The sequence below is a fragment of the Emys orbicularis genome, chromosome 1 (genome assembly GCF_028017835.1).
Source record: "Emys orbicularis isolate rEmyOrb1 chromosome 1, rEmyOrb1.hap1, whole genome shotgun sequence".
In the NCBI taxonomy this organism is placed as follows: Eukaryota; Metazoa; Chordata; order Testudines; family Emydidae; genus Emys; species Emys orbicularis.
The window spans coordinates 57,142,895-57,159,702 of NC_088683.1; the positions used below are offsets into that span (position 1 = coordinate 57,142,895).

At 38.5% G+C, this 16,808-nt stretch overlaps 1 protein-coding gene across 1 annotated transcript in view; it reads left to right on the forward strand.

The window, feature by feature from the left end:
• CNTN1 (contactin 1) overlaps positions 1 to 16,808 on the forward strand; it is a 177,169-nt gene that overhangs the window by 80,142 nt on the left and 80,219 nt on the right. The window contains 3 exon segments of the mRNA XM_065400114.1: positions 8,259 to 8,379; positions 14,806 to 14,964; positions 16,281 to 16,430. Coding sequence (XP_065256186.1) covers positions 8,259 to 8,379; positions 14,806 to 14,964; positions 16,281 to 16,430 — 430 coding nt within the window.

The window sequence follows — 16,808 nt, forward strand, 5'->3', positions numbered from 1 at the left end:
ATTGAGCTGTTGGCAGAAGGACGCTGTTAAATAGTTTAAGGGAGCAGACAGTGGCTGATTAAGGAATGGTCTGGCAGATCAACTGATCCACATCCCTATCTCTAAAGGAGTTCTGAGACTCTAAAGGTGACTTCCAATAAACTTTTGTCATCAGCCCTCCCTCCTCCTTCCCCTCCCCCCCCACCAAACACACATACAGGTGAGTTTGGAGTCATTTGTTTCTGCCCAGGCTGGGTCAAATTTTGGGGAAAACCTGGAATTTTTAAAGAACGTAACAGTAGGGGAGCGGGCATGGATTGAGAGGAATTGAGTCAATGGTTAAGAGCAAGCAGGAGAAGGAAAGCAGTAGATATGGTGCTGAGGGTGGGATAAACAAGCAGTTAGCTAAGACAGGAGGCACTGAAGAAAAATATTAATCTGCAATGCTATTTCCAAAACAATAAAACTTTGTCTATTCAGTGGAAGCTAGAAACATGCCAACTGCTGCTCTAGGGAGAAAACAATTTCCTGAAAAAACAGCTCACTGTATCTGTGTAATCAATGTGTTTGCGAGATTTTGAGGACTACAAGAATCCATGTGTCATGCCTGTTTTGACAAGCCTGGGCTCAGAAAGGCATATGTCCTTAACTCCACTCAGAAATCTAGTTAGCAGTTTAGTTTATATCCTCCACCCACAGGCTACTAGGAACATGAGCCTTTCGCAAAAGCATATTCAGCTTCTGACCTATTTTCTTTCTTGAAAATGAAGTAACAGGACATCTTATCACAGTGATACCAGTACAAAGCATAGCTTCCCAGATGTCTTCTGGCACCAGAAGCAGTGGAATGTATGAAGGGGGAAAAATAATATATTTGTTGGAAATATTTCCTAGTCCACATATCAAGGGTAGAATTAGCACCATACTTCCTTCTCATATAAATATATGGCCTTTGAAGGATGAGGTCCTTCCGTGTGAGCCCTATTATTAGACTGCTGATTTTTAGTTACCCCTAACTCGCATGCCAGATATCTCTTACAAACCAGAATGAGCCAAATTCTTCTGCTAATAAGACCCAGACAATGAGATTGCACTGGTGTAAATCTGAGTAGATTTTGTCCCTGTGTCTTTTGAGAACAAGGAATCAGAAAAGTGACTGTAATCACAGCTTACACTATCAGGACAAGTAGCCACAACTGTCAAAGTATCTGTGTTGTTTGTATTTATTATAGTGCAAATGGATCTCTTTTGCCATTCCTCATCACCCTTCGCTGGGACAAGGGAATTCAGGGAAACTCATTTTCATTTAATATTTTTGTCCACAATGAAAGGATTTACAGATGTTAAGAAGATCTTTTAGGCTTTTGCAAAGAGAGGAGACAGCAAGGTCTGGCTAAACTGACTCCTCTTTTTCTGAATTACCTGTTATCTGTTGTATATTCAGGGTACCTCTTCAGAACCTCTGAAACTCACATGCCTAATTTTGGGGATCCAAATTTGAAAACTTTGCCCACTGCTTCTGATTTACTATACTCACTGGATTTTTATGGTTCCTCCAAATTAGCTTTGTTAGTGCCAAATGGCAAGTCAGCTGCATCATGGGATGAAGTCTTTTCCTGTGATCTGATGTTCCTTCAGGGATGAATCCTTTCTTCGGTCAGATGACCAGAGGTACTGTGAAGGATTTGCATTCACCTTTGGGCACACTTTGACAGCAGTCACAAGGTTAACAAAGTGGGAAAGGTCTTTAGAGAGCATCACATCTCAAAAAGAGTGTACATCACACAGAGATATTTTTTGCCTTTGGTGTGATTTTATAGTCTAAAAGCATAAGTAGAGGGCTCATATGATGAAAGTCTTTTGCTTTAAAGTTGGCAAATATTTGGGTGGTGAACCGCATATACACTTTGGAACATCCCTGAGTACTGCTATCACAATTTCCAGTCTGTGATTCAGCTCTCTCTGTATTGACGGAGGCAGTTTGTAACCCAGCCAAGATGAGGTTTTGAGTGAAAACATACAAAGCATTCATATCTAATTTGTGGACAGAATCTGCTGATGTCCATGTTCTTTATTTGCTTTGTAAGCTTTCTTTTTACCACTGAGAACCTAGGCTCCTATTGGGGTATGGAAAGCTTTATCACCAACTACAAAAAGCTTGGTTCAGGAGAGCTTTGTAGAGAGAAAGAGAGAGATCAAGTGTATGCATTTTTTTTATTTTCTGGGTAGATCACATTTTTATCTCCACATTGTTTAGAGTTTCAGCACTAAGCCACTTGCCATAATATATAAGGGAAATTTACAGAAGGTTATTAGTGTGGGTCAGTAGATATAACATTACTTAAAATGTTTAATGATATAATTATAAACTTAAATATATTTGAATTAATGTACACGATTAGGAAAAAAATTAAATATATTGAATGGAAGGAGCAATATGATTAGATCATGTGAATTCTGAGCTATGCAATTGAGACCAAACCTGTGTGGTTTGGAACAAGTTTTGCTTATGTGTATTTGCAAAACAGGTGATGCTCAGAGATTCATGGTCTACATGATTCCTCCCAGGATATGTTAAAAGTTAATAAACTTCAGGCTCATCATTGAGGTTTTCTGGACGGGTTTTTTTTTGTTTTTTTGTTTGTTTTTAATGTAGGGAACTGGAAACTCCAAGAGTTTCCTCTATTGTTTCATCAGGTGGGTGGGGCAGTTGCCCTCTCTCACTTCCATAGAACAATGGTATTCGTCCATTCACCCCCTTGGGCAGCACAGGTCAGGCATGACAGGGAAAGAGGAGTTGATATCTAGAACCAGTCAATGTTAATTTATGCAATAATCTCCATATACTTTGGGGAAACACTACTCTGGAGAGCCCTGTAGAGTGATCACCATGAAACACTCATGGAGGAGCTGCTATGGGAGAAGGGAACAGTGTGCCACAAAACTGGCACCAATCTGGATTCACCTGGAATGTGTATTCTCCACCCACACTGGCAGAGGGGACAATCAGGCCTGTAATGTTAGTGAATTGAAAAGTGCTTATAGGCATTAATTTAATAACAATTAAAAGCAATAATGGTGCTAATTAGATTCAGACTATGGGTTGTAGGAAAACAAGAATTAATATACTGGAACAGACCAATAGTCCATCTCGTCTACGTGACTATGGCCAATGCCAGTGCTTCAGAGGAGAAATCAATACTGCACATGGCATGTGAATTTACTACGTTGTGAACTGGAGTTTCTTCTTCACACTAGATGCCAGTGAAGTATAGAACTAACTTCATGTGCTATTTTTTTCCATATGTGTGTAATCCTCCTTTATACCCAATTAACTGATTACCTCGGTCGTGTCCTTAAAGAGAGAGTTCCTATGTTTCACGCAAAAAAAAAGTTACTTTTTAATTTTTGTTGCATGTTAATTTCATTCACTGGCTTGTTTGTTCTTTTATCACAGGAGGTTCCCGATAAGACACCTCTCTACTTTTCTTTTGTATACCTGTATTCTATCCCGACTCCTCTTACACATCTTCTTTCCAAATTGCTATAAATTTCTCCTTTGTCATTTTCATCTCCAAGTATGGCTGTTCTCAATTGTTTCAGAGTATTTACAAAACGTTTACATTTTATTTTTTGTTTTTCTGTTTTCAGTCAAGAGACATAAACCTGGACCTTGTAAATGTCCATTACATCCACTGTGGTGTTAACTGCTTAAGCATTTCTAACTTCAGAACCATATGGAATCCCATACAATTTTTGTCTGCATTGAAGGTTTATACCTTTCCCTAATCTTTTGATGAGAAAAAATTCACAAATAACCATTACTTTTAAATGTAATTCTACCAAAATTGGTTTTTACATATTTTTTTTATTTTGAATGTTGCCACTATGCTTCTGACTGTGAAGTTTCATGATTGCAAGGAGCTATTTCAGTGTTTGTTTTCCATAGGAAAATGCAGTTTCTGAACAATCTGGAGTGAGTTAGGAGAGTTAAATGTTAATCATTCCAATGTGGTGTGATATCAATCCAGCTGTTAATCTTTTGTAACATTTTACCTTGCATGAAAGACCTTTAGATATATTTTGAAAGGATGATTAGGGTTTTTATGAAAATATTTTAAAGACTAACACGTGTGTAATGCTGTGATTTACTTCAGTAATCCTTTTCTAAATAAGCTACAGGATACATTTACACACTAGCATCTGCAAATAAATGAATTATTTTTAAACATTGTGTACATGTATTATTTAACATAAAATATTGCGCATAATTGTGTATGTTTAGGGAGGTCCATGTTTTACAGTGTTTTGCAGGTGCAACTCCTATTGTTGGATTTTGTACTGGTGTAACAAAGAATAGTATTTTACCCACAATGTGTGTGTGTGTGTATATATATATATATATATATGAAATTATTATAGATGCTGCAGATAACAATGCATATAGTTAAGGTTGACTGATACTTCCCGTTATAAAACCCTGTTTTCAGTTGGTCATAATTTTGCCAAATTTAACCATATGGGCTAAATGCCAAGTGTCTACCTCAGGCTGAATATTTTTGGAAAGTTTCAGCAAAAATGGTTTAGTCATTACTGAGAACCAGGTTAAGGGGGAAAGACCTTATTTTGCCCATGTTAAAAAAAAATCTTATAGCTGTTAGGTTGTGAAACTCTGTGACCTCCATGTTTTGTAGCAGGGACTTGAAAATTCGCAGGGGGGTTGTCTCTGTGGCAGGGATGTACCCTTTGCTGTTCATCTGAACAAGTCCCAAATTTGGCAAAGTTATTAGCTTTTGATTATTACCCAAAATTAGTGAACACATTTTATATTCACTTCTCTGTGCTTCAATTTCTCCTCATTAAAATGGGGATAATACTACCACCTCACCTGACAAGTGTATTTTGAAAACAAATTCATACATGTTTGTGAAGTACTCAGATACTATAATGAGGAAAATTAATAATTCTTTCTTTAGAGCAGGATTTGAATAATAATCAGTAAATAAGGCCTGGCCCACACATTGAACAAGCAAGATATAACAAAATATAGAATAGCTTCTCGTTCAGTGAGTACTGTCCATCCTGTTCAGTGAATGAGGCAGAGGTACTGTGAACAAAATAGTATGTGATCATGGAATTAAAAAGTGTATTATAGTATGCACAAACGGGGTAAATTAAGGTTAAACAGGCAGCCTTAAGTATGGCTTTTCCTAACTTTTGAGTGCTTGACTTTGACCTCATTGTTCTTTTAATGTATTTTTAAATGCACAAAATGAGTGTATGGATTCTGTTTATTTTACACCCTCATTAATGGGTCATAGAGTCCTGGAGAATTTTTCAGAATACATTGTGTTTTACTCTTGAAGTCAGTAGGAGTTTTGCCTGAATAAAATACCTTTTTTTGGTCGAAGACACCCATTGAACATAGTAATACATTTAATAATAGTCACTTTGAAAAAGAAATAGATTCCATGAAAGAGCAGTATTCACTACTTAGTTCATAATAATAAGTCAGACCACAATGAAATAATGAAATAAAATTCTTAAGGTAACTAAAAAAGTAGGATTTTGTGCCAGAGTCAGAAATGTTTGTATACCAGGGTCCTGACTCAGGAGCTAACTCAGCACCCTGTCACTCAACTCCCCACCAGGTTATATTAATTGAAAGACAGGCAGTTGGAAGAGAAGCCCAGTAAGCTGCGTGGAGATACAACTGAAGGTCTAATTGGATGGAAGTATCCCCAGCAGCTAGGACTATATAAGCAAAAAAGAAAGAAGAGCTACAGGAGAGGAGGAGCCTGAAGGAAGAGAGAAGGAGGCAGGATTGGCTGCTACTGCTAGTGTACTCTTTCGCAGAAGCAAGTGGGGAAGAAGGCTATGGATTGTAAATATAAAATATAACAAAACACGGTGGTGGTTGAGAAGAGCTGGAGTAGTTGTGGTCTGAGATTAAGGCTGAAAAGGACTCTCAGGGCCTTAGCGTGCTTAAGAAGTTGTTTCTACAGTGCTGTGTTTAGTAGATAACGTTGCATGAAACATTCTGTCGTTCACATAACTTACCTATGCGAACCTTAGTAAAAATCTCACTTCCTACAAAATGTTATTGCGAGCTCTCACTGTAGATTAGTATATTTATACCATTTCCATTCATAACTATTGCCCTTTGAATTAAATTTTGTTTAGAATTACTATGTTTATCCTGTGGAGACAGAAGTCAACTTTCCATGCTAACATTTGTATTTGCTATCTTATAATTATACTGTCCTTATATAAGCTGAGATGTTACGCTATCAGTTAAATGATCTATTAACATACGAATGTAAAATTAAAACTTTTCAGTGAAAAAAGCTAGTCTGTGGTGCATTAATGTGAAACATAAAAATCAGCTCAAAATTTGTGACAAAAACATTCACCCAGAAACCCCCTTTTCAACTTTCATTTTAGGCAGGAAAAAAGTAGAGGCAGTTTGTTCTAGGCTGACTTTGTGTCACACAGACTGAATGCTTGCATGAACAGATTCAAAGGTGTAAGACTTCCAGAACATTATCTGGAGGTATTTTGGTTCTAGTCTTTTCTCCATAAACCTGCTTGATTCCAGTTTAAAGTAGGTGGGAGTTACACTGAGAAGACGATAGGCTATGCAGCACAGTGCAAAGATAGTGTATGTGTGGTTTTCAGATTGTGGGAGGATGTGTGTGAGCCTGATTGTCATAGCAGATCCCTTACTAGATGGCCAGGGAGAGCTGTTGGCAGGTATTACAAGTGGGTCTGTTTACTCCTCTTATTTGTCTGGGATTGTGAGGAAAGCTGCAGGCTACTCCAGAGAGAGCAAAGGTAGTTATACAGGATGAGGGAGGAGGGAATGTACATACATTTCATTTTTCCCCCTGAGGCAGATAACAAGAAAAATGTTTAAAACCAAATGTTATCATTCATTTTGTTTGATCTTACACATGTGATGCAAATAAATAATTGCCCTGTTCAGTAGCTACATATTTGAAGTGCTGAGGGCTTAAAATACCAAGCATTATGTACTTTAATTAAATTCTATAGAATTGTTTCTGAGACCGAAAACAATACGTAGATATAAAATGATATAGATAATTAATATAAACTACTGAACATTTTATGCCATTTGCATATTTGTAGTATACTTTACCCATAATCACTATTAGGTATACACATTGTTTACACTGTTTACTCTTCATAGATGTGTGTTGCTTATACACCATATGACTGTTACCTATATACAGGTTCTATTGTATGTTAGTAGGAAACAATAGCGTGACCAGACATCCCGTTTTTAAAGAGACAGTCCTGTTTTTAAGCCCTCCTGTAGGTGTCCTGACTTTTTCTTAAAAACAGGCAAATTGTCCCATATTTTCTATCTCCACCACATCAGTACTGGTGGGACCTGCTGCTGGCCAGATCTCTTCTTGCCAGCCACTGGCCCACCAGTGGTGAGTGGGGGGTCCAGTGGCCGACTATGGGAGTTGGTGTGTAAAGCTGGTGGCGGGGTGAAGATGTAGTGCGTGAGGCCGGCCACTCCCCCTGCTGGTCCGTCAGCGCAGCCCCCACTGGGTACTGGCTCCCAGTATGGAGGGTTTCCATGTAAAGGTGATACAGCCTGGAGTTGAAGATCTTTATCCAAATGTGATGCTATTGGGAGGACAGCGTAGCCTCTTGGTCTTGAACAGGCTTGTTCTCTCCTTGTGGCATCCCAGGGAGGCAGAAGATAGTGCCATGGAGGCAGCTGATCCATACATATATTTCTGGGGCCTGATCTGGGCCAATATATGGAGCAGATCTATACTGACATGGATATAGATTGTGGTGTTATCCACTGCTGGGTTTTTTCTATATCTATGCTTAATTCCACAATAATTTAAGTAATATTGGGAAAAGTGAATCATGCAAAATTCTAGGCTAAAACTATTGTAAACCAGTGTTTTCATGTGGCAGTGTACGTGCACGTGGTACATGTGCACAAAGTGCAATACTGGCTAGTGAAAAAGTTTTTAGTTTCAGAACATTTGGATTTTCAGCTCTATTAAAAAGCAACAACTTTTCAAGAAATACTGAGTAGTTCCCACTGCTACAATATAAATAAATCAAGCATTTCTTTTGAGGGATGTAATCGTCTCCTTTCTGTCCTGAAAGTGAGCACTTGTTAGTCATGAGTGACAATCACTGTATATCAAATGATAGAGGTGTGTGTGTTTGTGTATTAAAAATATATAAGAAAATTATTAATCTAAATGATATAATTTTTGTAACAGATAAAGAACAATGGTGAAATGCTTATTAAAAATGTACAGCTGCAGCATGCTGGAAGATACACGTGCACAGCACAGACAATTGTTGACAACTCCTCAGCTTCAGCTGACCTTGTTGTAAGAGGTAAGATTTTTCAACCTAAAATAATTAGGCATTTTGCTATCTCTTATGTAGGTTAGCAGAGTGGTGGGAGTTGTTTTTTCTTCATTAAATCCATTTTATTTCTCATCAAGAATTGATGGGGATTAAAATTAGGAGGAAATTAATATTTGAACACCTTACAATCTACTCATGATTGTTATTCGGGAAGATATTTAAATGTGTGTGTTCTGTTAGTATATCCAGTGTGCTTCTAATGCATTTCCTGTATAAGAATAAAGATTCATTATCATGTTTTTTTCCTGATATATTTTTTAGACAACTTAATTTGGTGTTCACTTTTATATAACGAAACTTCTCAAACTAGAGTGAGGAAATGTCATTCCTGTTTGTCTACTAAATTTTGAAACAGACATTCATAATGTTTCACTGAATTGTATATTGTGCATGAAACTAAACATTACAATAAAAGTCCTGCTGATGTTTAAATTATTGAAACAAGGAAATTTGGAGTGAAGGCTATCACTCCATCATTAACTCATCCCTCTGTCCCTAAGTATTGCCGTTGTCTCAGAACAGTGTGCTTGCTCATATGGTAGATATCTTAAAACATCTGTTACAATGCATAGGTTCAACAGGGTGAATTAATCTGTTTTTTTCTGGCCTTCACATGCAACTTCTCTGCAGACAGCAACAGCATGCTCTGAAGTGCTGATGCTCTGGAATGTCAAAAGTGACATACCTGATGCATGGGGCAGCACAGGCAGTATGTTTTGACCCACTTACCAAGTATGTTAGACAGCAGTATGGTAGTTAAAGGACAGTTTATGCCTTGATTCTGAATTTCCTTCATTTTTAGAGTCTGGTAAGTTTTAACATTGTTGTATCTTTTTAAATTTAATTTCCTGTGGTTAATAACAGCAAATGAAGTTTCTATTGACAATCTAACAGTAGAGTCAGAGCTGTCCCTTGGTACGGCGAATCAAGGTGACCGCCCAGGCCCCGTGCTTTGAGGGGCTCCACGAGCGGGGTGAGGAGGTGAATGGGGAGGCGAGCGGTGGGGTGGGGCAAGGAGGAGCCCCTCTACCAGAACTTCCCCCTTCCTCAGCGCCTCCTTCGCACTGGCGGGCGCAGCCAATCAATTCCTCCCCCTCTCTCTCAGTGCCTACCGCCTGCTGCGGATCAGATGTTTCGCAGCATCAGGAGGTGCTGGGGAGGAGGGGAGAGGAGCGAGGGTGCAGCCGCTTGGGGGAGGGGGCGGAACTAGGCAGGGCAGGGGTGGGAGGAGGCGAGGTGGGGTCTTGGGGGAAGAGGTGGAGTGGGGGTGGGGCCTGGGCAGAGCCGGGGGGAGCACCTATGTCCCGGGCCCCACACCTCCCTTAGGGACAGCCCTGAGTAGAGTAGATATCATTTCAACTGGATGAATATACTGACATTACAGAAGACTCCTTTGGAAGGAAAGGAATAGTCCATTTATATGGCTTAATATAATGAAAATAGTAAGTAACACTTTTTTTTAAATAAGAGAATATCCTGTTGGATATATTTTTCCTTCAAACCCAGTATGTGGGGAGTAGAATTATTACCATTCACATAGTGAAATACTATGAAAGACACGACCACCAGTGTTGCATTCGGTGTACAGGTTCTACAGGATTGCGTGGTCCCCTCCCCCATTGACAACAGCGAGACTCTGGGAGTGCTCAACACTTAGCAGATGGTGCCCAACACCGAGCCATGTCTGGCCAATGTGATGAAAGTGGCATTGTCACTACAGTGTCAGTGGAGAAGCATGGCAATAAAACAGTCCACAGATCAGTGATAATACAGAGCCAGGTGAAATAGGATACATGTCTCATAGATGAAGTATTAGAACAAAAGCCACTGTACATGGAATCTCCTCTAAATGTTTTCCCTTTCCCACAAACAATACATCCATTTATCTGGATTAATGTTACATCCCTTCTGACATCACAGTTAGGATAATGGAACTGCTGAGGTGATCAGGAGATATGATGATGTCAATAGGGGTTTTACAGTGTTCTGAAGACCATACCATTGAATCAGGTCTCTGAATCGCACAGGTGACAAAGGCACCCCATAAAAGGTACCAAAGAAGAGGGCCTTGGGGCAGATGCATCTTCTCCCAGCACCACTGATTGAAAGAGTTCCATAAAAACAAATGGAACCACTGTAGAACAATCCTGTCCAGCTTAGTCTGTGCAGTTGGGCTAGCAGAACATTGTAATCACTCATGTCAAAAGCAGATGATCGATCTAGCAGTATCAGTAAGGAGAGTTGTTTGGCATCAGTCTTCACAAACAGGGCCATCTCTGTGCCATGCCACAGTCAGGAACCAGAAACTCTGAACTTATTCAGCTGATGACCTTTTCAGTCACCTTCTCTTGGAAAGGATGGTTCAAGGTATGTCTGTGATGTCAAGAGATGGATTTTTAACAAAAGTTGAAGACTGGCTATCTAGTGCTGTGCTCGCCCTAAGGGATCCATTGATCCAAATGGGTTAGCACTTTACTCTTGGCTTTTACAAGTGACAGACAGAGATTATGGACCTGAGCCCTAAGGACCCTGCATATGTTTTAGGATGAGATACCAAATCAAACCAGTATAGCAAAAATATTTGTCCCTTCCAGCTTCACTTCTGTTTTCCAGGTGTAAGAGAGACTGGGTATAACATTAATACATTATTTTGGTGACCACGTTGTATTTCTCGCAGCATACAACTGATGACTGTTTCTGATAACCTAGACTGTTCACCGCCCTAAACATTTTGGCCCAATGAAAATGAATCTTTGCCAAATCAAAAGTAGAGCTAAAGTTTGTTCCCCCAAGTTGAGCTATAAACCATGGAGAATGTCAAAAAGGAAAAATAATTATCATAGTTTCCAAATAATGCAGTTTAATGTTGATAGCTAATAGAGAGGCACAAATGAGGTTTTGTTTTTAATTGTATCAGGTCTCTGAATGGTTTAACACTGAATCGCACAGGTGACAAAGGCACCCCATAAAAGGTACCAAAGAAGAGGGCCTTGGGGCAGATGCAGTTTTCAAGGTATCTAGGAAAAAGAACTTTATTCAGTTCTGTGTAGGGTTTGGAAAATTTGCCTGCCATTATACTGGAGATGTTTGGTAGTTATTATTAGGTTATTTTGTTCAGGCTTACTGCTATAGTATTCATTTAAGACCAGATTTACACAGGTATTTAAGCACCTCAAGATACAGATCGGCACCGAGAGAGATTTACAAAAGCACATCATTCTATAAATGAGAAAATTTTTCTTTCAAGGAAATTATTATTTTAGTTATAAGGTGTAAACTTTCAAAGCCAACAACATACAGTAATTATAAAATAGAAGATAAATACAATTTTAAAAAATAAAATAACGTATGTAAGCAGTTTTAGGATGGGAAAAAAGTGCTACAAAACAAAATATTCTTTCCAGATTCTGTTTAAAGGACCCTATATTTATGAAACCATTGCTGACTCAGTTTAAAAAGAAACAATTACTGTACTTAAAATATTTTTAGATTGCTATTTTAAGCTCTGTATTAAAGAAAGCTGTGGAACAGGAAGAATTCTTAGAAAAATGCTGTTGTCTCAACCATTACATAAAAAAAACATTTTAAGGTGTTTATCAAGCAGGGCATATATTAAGTTCAAGTCAATGAGACTTTAGCAATATTTGTATGTCTTCTCATGCTTATAAAGTGTAAGAAAAAGACAGACCTCTTAGGCATCTGTCATAGGTGGGTACAGTCCACCCAGAATGGGGCTACACACTGTTTGGGGGCTATTGATATCAACACATCAAAGATTGTGAGGCACTCGGATGCTCCGGTAATGGAACCACAAAAGTACCATAGATAGATCCCCTGTGTCTATTTGCATTACGGTCCAGTGCTAGAATGAAATCCTGGCCCCGCTGAAGTAAATGGGACTGCAGTGGGGCCAATATGTCACCCCTGATTTGGTGGCAGGTTGCTATGTAGCATGATGTGATTCTATCTCTGTCATCTCTTCCCTTTCTCCCAAAGTCAGTCAGACACAGTTTTTTTCTGCGGCACTTTATGATGAAGTATCTTTTAAGATTCCTGATAATTTAAGGAAATATCTTTTTCACATTTCCTTGTGTCTGAGACACAGGAGTAGAAAGTCTCCCTGTCTCAGTCTCTCCTTTGTCACACTCTTGGCTACACAGTCACTCGTCTGTGGGTTTAGACTTTGCCTTGAGCCTTCCAATTTCCACCTTATGATCCCTGCTTCTGAATTTGGGGAGACTCTGCTAGCATAATATTTCTGTGCTATGATTTGTATCAGTTTAGCTTGTTCCTAGTTTTAATTTGTTCTTCCCAATGACTCATGTATTGTTATTTTATATTCTGGTCTAGCTTCCTAAGTACTTTTCAGATTGGGGTAGTATTGTTTGCTCCACAGGTCAGGGTGGAAAAGTTTTTGAGACCAGGGAGCAATGATCTATAGGAGCGGGTTGTGTTTTCATATGGGACAAGTTCTAAATACTCTTGTACTTTGCAGAAGAGTGAGTGAGAACTTCTTTGGCGGAGAGGTCACTAAATATTCTTTGGTGTATGTTGGTTAGCAGAGGGAAATGACCCAGATCTGGTCTGCAGCTGTTGTTCCTGGAGTTCCTATGCACATGGAGTATTTGTTTGTAGAACTTCAAAAGTAGAGTTTCTGTTAAGGGTTTTATCCCAGTCAGTGTAATCAATTGCTGAAGTTGGACCCCAGATTTCACTTCCATACAGAAATTGGATCATGCTGGTGAACAAATTTAGCTAATTTTCCTGGGGGGTGGGATCTTTCGTGCAGTACCTTAATGGCATAGAATACCCACAACTCCTTGGTGGCCAGTCTGAAGCTCTCTGCTGCATTTATTATGTCTAACTTAATGTAACGCCGACAGACCCCGGTCGTCGGTGGGCGGGATCAAATCTGGGACCTCTGGAGCTTAGTGCATGAGCCTCTACTGCATGAGCTAAAAGCCAACTGCCTGTTAGCTAAGGCTGTAGAGCAGACTCATTTTCTCTCTCTCTCTCTAAGTGGTTTCGGTGCCACTAGATGGGACTGGGGTTTGTTTAGGGTTTTTTTCTGAAATATCTTGATTTTTTTTCCAGGTTTATCTGTAGTCTTGTAGTAGGTTTGTAGACGATGTCCATTTCTCTGGAAATCTTCTTCCATAGGTGATAGTATGATGAAGTCATCATCATACAGCGGGAATTTTATTTCTGAGTGATTAGTGGGAGGTTAGATTCAGGTCTGTAATATCATAAGTTATTTCTGCGTCTTTGTTAAACTTGGTCAATAATTGGTTTATTTATGAGATTTCTCTTGTTTTCAAATCAAAATAAATTATAAAGAGGCTATCACTGCATTTGCTAGGAGCCTGGTAGTTTCCACGTCTGCACAATAAAGAGAGACTAGTCCCCTTATTCTTCTGAAGATACCATGTGACATGTTCAGTCACATTTGCTGTAATCTGCTGAAAGATTGTTGGAGTAATTCATTGAATCATAGATGAGATTTGACAAGCTGTTAATCATGAAAAGGGAATCAGCAAGTCTCATTTTAGCGGTTGTAATGCATTGCCTCTGCTTTTCTTACTTTACTCATTTTTTCTTGTAATTCGATCCTAATGTCCACGGCAAATGCAAGCAGGATAAAATAAATTGTATGAAATGACCCACAAGCAAAATTCACAAACAGGTGCCAAAGCTGATGATCACAGAGCTATTGGGCAAGGAGTTTATTTTTAGCATGGACTTCTGACTTTCATAGTGTCTTTTACAGATCAAGATTCCTACACATACACACACACACACACACACACACACACACACACACACACACACGTTGCATCACTGTCCTCTGTTTCACTCTAGTCTAGAATGCTAAGAGTCCTAGTCACTTGTGGTTGTTGACCTGTATGTTCCAGGTAGCCATGCAGTTCTCTTCTTAGAGTTGAGTAAGGCATGGCACAACACATGTATCTTATGTTGCTTGAGTTTTATGAACCAATTGGGGGAGTAAAGGAGTGCTTTCATAATAACAGTAAGTACCCTGTAAAATGTAGGCTTGGAAAAAAATGCTGTTCACTTTAGCAAATATTATCATGTCCTCAGTTCATGAGTCTGTTGTTTTGGGATAAGACCATCCAAGTTTTAGGTGGAATTTAGAAAGGATCATGAATAGCTATAACTCTTAGTATCTTTTAGATGCAAATGCAGAAATCAGCTAAATCATTTTATGAAGGTTATAAAGACGTGATTGTATTGCCCATTCTTCAAGCAGTTCTTAAGGGAATGTGAGAATAGAAATCGTATATAATGGTTAAATAGATTGTAATACATTAGTTAGGAAACCCTTTCTTTTTAAAAGTATAATTTAATCTGTAAATTGCCAAATGTGCTTTTCAGGTCCTCCAGGTCCCCCTGGGGGTTTGAGAATAGAAGATATTAAAGATACTTCTGTAACACTTACTTGGAGTCGTGGGACAGACAATCATAGCCCTATTTCAAAGTACACTATCCAGTCAAAGACTTTTCTTTCTGAGGAGTGGAAAGATGCCAAAACAGGTAAGGGTAGTATTAGAACTAATAAAATCAATAGATTAACTTTTGACTCATCTTACATGTGCTTAATTTTATACATTCCTTTCTGGATGTCTAACAATGTGCAAAGTTGAGTACATAAGCCTTTCCAGGATCATGGCCTTATTCTTTAGAAAATATTTTATGCCAAAATACATTTCTTCAGAAAATCTGCTTATCTTAAACCCTTCTAAATTCTGGCAGTTATTATGAGCCAATCACATGCAGAGATTCTGCCCAACAAGTAAGTAGTGCAGATTCTCAACCATGAAAATTTCTTTCCCACTCAGCACATTTAATTTTTGAATAATTTATTCTGGGTAATATTACCATATGGTCTATAGAATTAACATTTTATTCCTTTTGTTATGCCTAATCACACTCCTTTAATCAAATGGGACGTCTAAAATCTTTTCCTTGAGAATTAGGTCACCACAAATTGATCTTTTGACTGTCAAATATAGTAGAATTTTAATAGTTCAATTATTACTTTTCATCTAAGTTATGCTTTGATACCACAGCGATAGATGCTTTAGAAACATACCCAGCTTTATTGACCCCTAAATCCCATTATCAGTGGGAGTGCAAGCATTGCAAGACCAGGCCTATTCTAGAATGTATAGTAATATTTGTTGTTGTATATTATTTTAACAATAAATATTAGTATATTTGTCTTACCTTGCCATTCCCCTTCCCACCAGTTCACCCACAAACTCATTCAACATTGACTCCCCTCCCAGCTAGGGACCTTTCAAATCCCTCAGCTTCCTCCAAACCAAGGTGCTAACTTCTAATCATATTATATATTCCATTCCTGGATAGTTGACGGATCTTTCCATCTATGCCTGGCTAGCCCATTGGCACTTACTCAACTTTGTATTTAACTTTCATAACTATGAGTGAAATTCCAGGATTATGAGCTTCAAAAGCATTGTATTGTTACATGAAATGTAGTTGCATTCCAGCTTTCTCAGTGCATTATTCTATAGGAGAAATATCCAGATGTCACAAGGTCCAGTATGCAATTATTAAGGCTACCTTCACCACTCGTCCACTTGCAATTGCAATTTGTGATCTTGTAAAAGTTTATCCCAGATAATCTCATAGATTTCAATTTCTCATTCTCTGGCAGAACTCCTTGTACAAAAAAGAGATCCCATTTTATAATGTAGTAATGTAGTATTCGTCTAGGTGGCTGATTACAAACCGAGAGGAGGGGTAAACTACAGAAACTGTAACCAGATTACTCTTTCAGCTCACTGCAAAATGCTCCTTTCTAAGCAGTCTCTTGTTTCATTTAGATCCCCCAAACATTGAAGGAAATATGGAGACTGCAAAGGTGATTGATTTAATCCCATGGATGGAGTATGAATTCCGGATTACAGCAATGAATACTTTGGGGACAGGAGAACCTAGTATGCCATCACAAAGAATTAGAACAGAAGGAGCTGGTACGTAGACACAAATTGTCAAGATATCTTAAAATGCTTAAATGTTCTTTTTATTTTTCTACATTTTCATTAATTTTGGTAGAGGCAGAGTGCAAAAAAGCACTTAAGTCCAAATAGAATGGTGTAACTAGTCGTAATTGACTGTAGTGAATATCCTAGTGTGCTAACCGCAAAGTAGGCAACAAAATGAGCAGTCTTGGCACCAAATGATAAATTTACACTGTCTTTAGTGACTGCTGTTTTTTACTAGTTCATTGCCGTGGCTAGCCATGATCCCAAAGTCTGGAGAAGATTTTATGGTCTTTCATTCGCATCAGACTAACAAATTTCTTGCATTGGGAGCTTAGACCATTTAATGGTATCTGTGTGTTTTAAAGA